At 37.5% G+C, this 4,165-nt stretch overlaps 1 protein-coding gene across 1 annotated transcript in view; it reads left to right on the top strand.

Annotated features, from left to right (window-relative positions):
* Positions 1 to 1,065: 1,065 nt before the first annotated feature.
* LOC104167196 (gamma-1-syntrophin-like) overlaps positions 1,066 to 4,165 on the top strand; it is a gene marked incomplete at its 5' end in the record, with an annotated part of 48,124 nt that continues 45,024 nt past the window's right edge. Inside the window, one exon of the mRNA XM_009707383.1 lies at positions 1,066 to 1,182. Within this exon, the coding sequence (XP_009705685.1) occupies positions 1,066 to 1,182 (117 nt within the window). The remainder of the gene's footprint in view (positions 1,183 to 4,165) is intronic.

Here is a 4,165-nt window from a genome sequence, read left to right as displayed (position 1 = left end):
ACTGTTTTCCTTACATGTTCACTACTGACATTTAATACAGAGAATGCCCTATGCCTCATTAATGTAGAAGTCAGTTTCACAAAGAGATTTAAAAATAGATTCATTCCATTAACAGCACTGTATGAAATATGGGTTGATCTATTTTCCGTAGCAGTAGTGTACCAGTGCACATTGGAAATTGTATTTTATTACTAATGGCATGATTATAAATCAAAAGTTGCATGATGCGTCTACTCCGTGTTCAGATGTTCTCCAGAAGTTGGCATAGTGGTGACTCATACTCTGTTACTGTTTAAGGATTTGATATTAAATTACTTAAACTGAATAGATGGATAGGTAGGGAATGAGATCCTAAAATGGGTTTGAATAACTTCTAGTTCATACACCTATATTGGAAGATCTGCAAGTAGTGGTAAGAGTCGACAGCATTCTGGTTACTTCTTAGCTGTAAGTGAAGTCTGTTCAAAACAGTTTCTGAAAACAGTCTGTTAATTTGCTATTCCTAAGCAAGGAGGTTCAAAACGCCTATGTAGGGATTTTCAGAAGGGGAAAAAAAAAATGCTTGTCATTATTTGGAAATAAAATTTGTAAGATCATACTGTTTAATGCATAATTGTGAACTTGTATGTGGAGACTGTATCTAGATTGCAGTGTAACAACAGTTACTTGATTTTATATTCCTGCCTGGTGGTTCCTTACACTTCACTTGCATTAAATTTCTCTGACGTGATCTGCCAGCAAATATGTAGAATTACTTCAGGGAGCTTTTAATGAGATAATAGACCTTTAACATCCACTGAGTATGTGGGTTAGCTTTTTTCCTGTTGCTAGTACAATAAATTTTTGTTCTGAGGTTTTTGGATTGTCCTTTATATGCCTATGAAGGCATCCTTTGTGCAAGTATGTGGTTGTAAATAAACTGCCAATACACCATATTGTGTCAGTGATGCAAGGTTTGTAGCTATGTGAAATTTGATAGACATCAACTTACTTGCATGATGTATTTGCAATTCATTTGAAGAAAATGTCTGAGGAATTTGTCAACACTATTGATTTTTCTGTCAGATAGTCTACATGGGCTGGACGGAAGAACGGGAACAAGACTCCCTACAGGATCGACTGTACACACCAAAGTTTCTAGCACTGAGGGGATCTTCCCTGTATAAATTTATAGCACCTCCAGTAAGTATATTACTCATGCTTTGTGGGAATAAATGTTATTACGTAAAATAATTTCACGTAATACATAGAAGGCTTTCACAATGAGATATCACTCATTAAGCTAGCAGAATTGCAACTGACAGCACTGAAAAGTTCAAAGGTATGTGGTATAGAAGTGATAGAAATTATCTGTTCATCAGATGACTGGGCATCTAACAAGAATTTCTTTTCCTCCACTTACCTGAGCACTTAAAAAAATACAGGAGAGACCTACTTGTGCTAAAGGGAGGCTTTTCATTTTCCTTTGGCAGACAGAACAAGCCTGGAGCAAGTTGGTTAGATTTAAACTAAACTATCATTCTAGTCAAACTGCTGAGATTTGGGGAAATATCAAAGGTTTTTGCATGCTGTGGAAATAGCAATATCTGTGTATTTAGATTTCATCCTGAATGTAACTTGTATGCTGCTTGGGAGCACCAAAAGGAAGGTAGGGAAGCAAATAAAATTGTTTAGGTTAAATAATATTAATTGTAATCTGACTGGCAACACTGGGCAAAATTTTAGCTGTTGTCTCATACTCAGCAATTTACTTTCACAGTTTTATGGTACATCTAAACTGCAGTAAACAGAGATACCCTCTAGCTAACTTTCAAGCCAGTAACTAAGAAGCCAGTAACAGTCCCATATTGGCAGCAGGGAGAGGCATGTGGATTCATTTGTTCTGTTTATCGGGTGACCTTTCTGAGTGCTGCTAAACCCTGTGTTGCCAGATCCAGGCTGTAGCGCCTTCCTGCCTCTATCTATCTCAATCATAGAATCATAGAACAATTTTGGTTGGATGGGACCTCTAAAGGTCATCCAGTTCAACCTCTTTGCCATGAGCAGGGACATCTTCAACTCAATCAGGTTGCTCAGAGCCCCATCCAACCTGGCCTTGAACACTTCTGGAGATGGGGCATCTACCACCTCTCTAGGCAACCTGTTCCTGAGGTAGTTTAAAGCCAGCTTGCAAGTCTTTACATCATTCATCAGTTACTATTCATGTTTGTTTAGCAAAGTGTTTAAGAACATGTGAAAGATGTGAGGAATGGAGGTAAGTATGAAATGAAAACTTTGTGTGTTCATGCTGGTTCACTGGTATGGGAGTTTGGCTCTCCCACGGCTAGTGACGGGAGTTTGCCTTTTGTTGGATATTTTTCAGGATCAGATTAAAATGTCAGATCATGCTTCCAAGCACCTTAATTCAAAAGCAGCTCTTCTGACTTTAGCAGAACATTTTTTGCCCATCACATAATGCCACCTCCATTCTAGACACTAGATAGAAACAGAAACAATGCTGAGAACTCCCATTCAATACAAAAGAGGAAGGTTATTCTTTTATGAGCACTATGGAAGGAACTACAAGCCTGTTTACTGAGGATTCAATCATAAATTTCCAGGAGTAATATGAAACTGGTGAGTTAAAGGGTAATGGGTGATGATTAATGGATGTGGGAGGAACATCTTTGTACTAGGGCTGTGAACACCAGTGATGTGAGTTAGGACAATTTTGGCAAGCTGCTGCTGTATGAGACAAGCCGCCGATCCTTGAAGTCTTTATAAGGTCTCGTTTCAGCTGAGCTGCAAGCACAACTTGATTTTGTTTTGCCAGATCCTGGTTCTTATTCTAAAATAGGCAGTTCAAACAGAGAGAAAAATATTTTTCTCTCCATGGAGTAGAAGGGAAGCAGAATGACAAACGTTTTTTTAAAGGGCAGAGGAAGAGTTCCTATAGAGCTACCTTAAAAACATGTAATATATGTAATGACTGCGCACTTGTATGCCCAACAAAATTATCTTCTTATCAAAGACTGCAGTAGGCCTTTTAAAAGGAATTCTAAAATCATATTTTCTATATGCAAACTTTTACACGTACAGTTATGTTTGCTATTCTGCAAGTATATATGTTCATCTCTTCCAGATGTTACGAAAGATTAAGAACAAACTTTCAGTGTCACGGTTTCAGAGCTTGTATTTATGATATGCATAAAGTGTAGGTATAAGAAGAATAACAGTTTTAATGAAAAGAAAACTCCTGAAAAGAGAAAATAGCCCTGTTTTAGCCAAACCAGGACACACGGTTTCAGAGCTTGTATTTATGACATGCATAAAGTGTAGGTATAAGAAGAATAACAGTTTTAATTATATTTGCCATGTAAACTCCTTGGATTAAGTTGTTTTCTGAACAGAGATGTGCTGCCAACTTTTTAACCAGGAAATCAAATGACAATATTTCCCTGCTCTCTGCCAAAGTCTAACACGTATAGGGAAGCATGTGTTTAAACAGTGTATATCAGTGGCCTCCCCCTGCCTCTTTTTTAATCTGTTTGATCAATAGTACTTCTGCTTTCCATGCTGAGATAAATGAGCAATTCTAATGTCTCTTATTTGCATCTTGAAAGCTTTAAACACAGTAACTTTTTTTCTTTTTCTGTTCTTTCCTGGCACATTTTGTCCTTCAGAATTACTAAGTGTGTCAAGTCTGTCGGGTTTCACTTTCTTTCAGTTTATAGTTGGATATCTGAGAGAGAATGTAGTTTAATTGAGAAAGAGCTGCTAACACCTTTTCTCTTGCTACTCAAGCTTTTAAATTAAAATATTAAAAGTGAACAGGGCAAGCAATTTCTGTGAGTGTCTTAATTCTACAGTTGCTTTTGCTTTGCACATATACTTTATATAGAAAGAGTTTTGTTTTGACCTGAAAAGTCCCTTTAGAAGTACAAACAAAAGTAGAAAACTAGGGGAGAAGGGGGAGCTATAGTATTTTTCCCCAAAGTAGGGAGCCTACAGTAACTTTTTAAACATAGCTCCGAATGGCTTGGTGCTTCAGCAGCAATAGTAACTACTTTTCCGGATGGGGCAATATGACTTCAGCTTGTGTGGCTGCTGTTTTGGACTCAGTGGAGCTGTAGCAAGACTCCTCTCCCCATTTCTCTGTTCATGGTGAGAAAGTTAATTTTTTGTT

Source organism: Cariama cristata, unplaced genomic scaffold, assembly GCF_000690535.1.
Source record: "Cariama cristata isolate BGI_N322 unplaced genomic scaffold, ASM69053v1 scaffold2729, whole genome shotgun sequence".
Taxonomy (NCBI): Eukaryota; Metazoa; Chordata; class Aves; order Cariamiformes; family Cariamidae; genus Cariama; species Cariama cristata.
The sequence above is the reverse complement of the archived record's forward strand: the minus strand, read 5'-3'. Positions and strand labels throughout refer to the sequence as shown.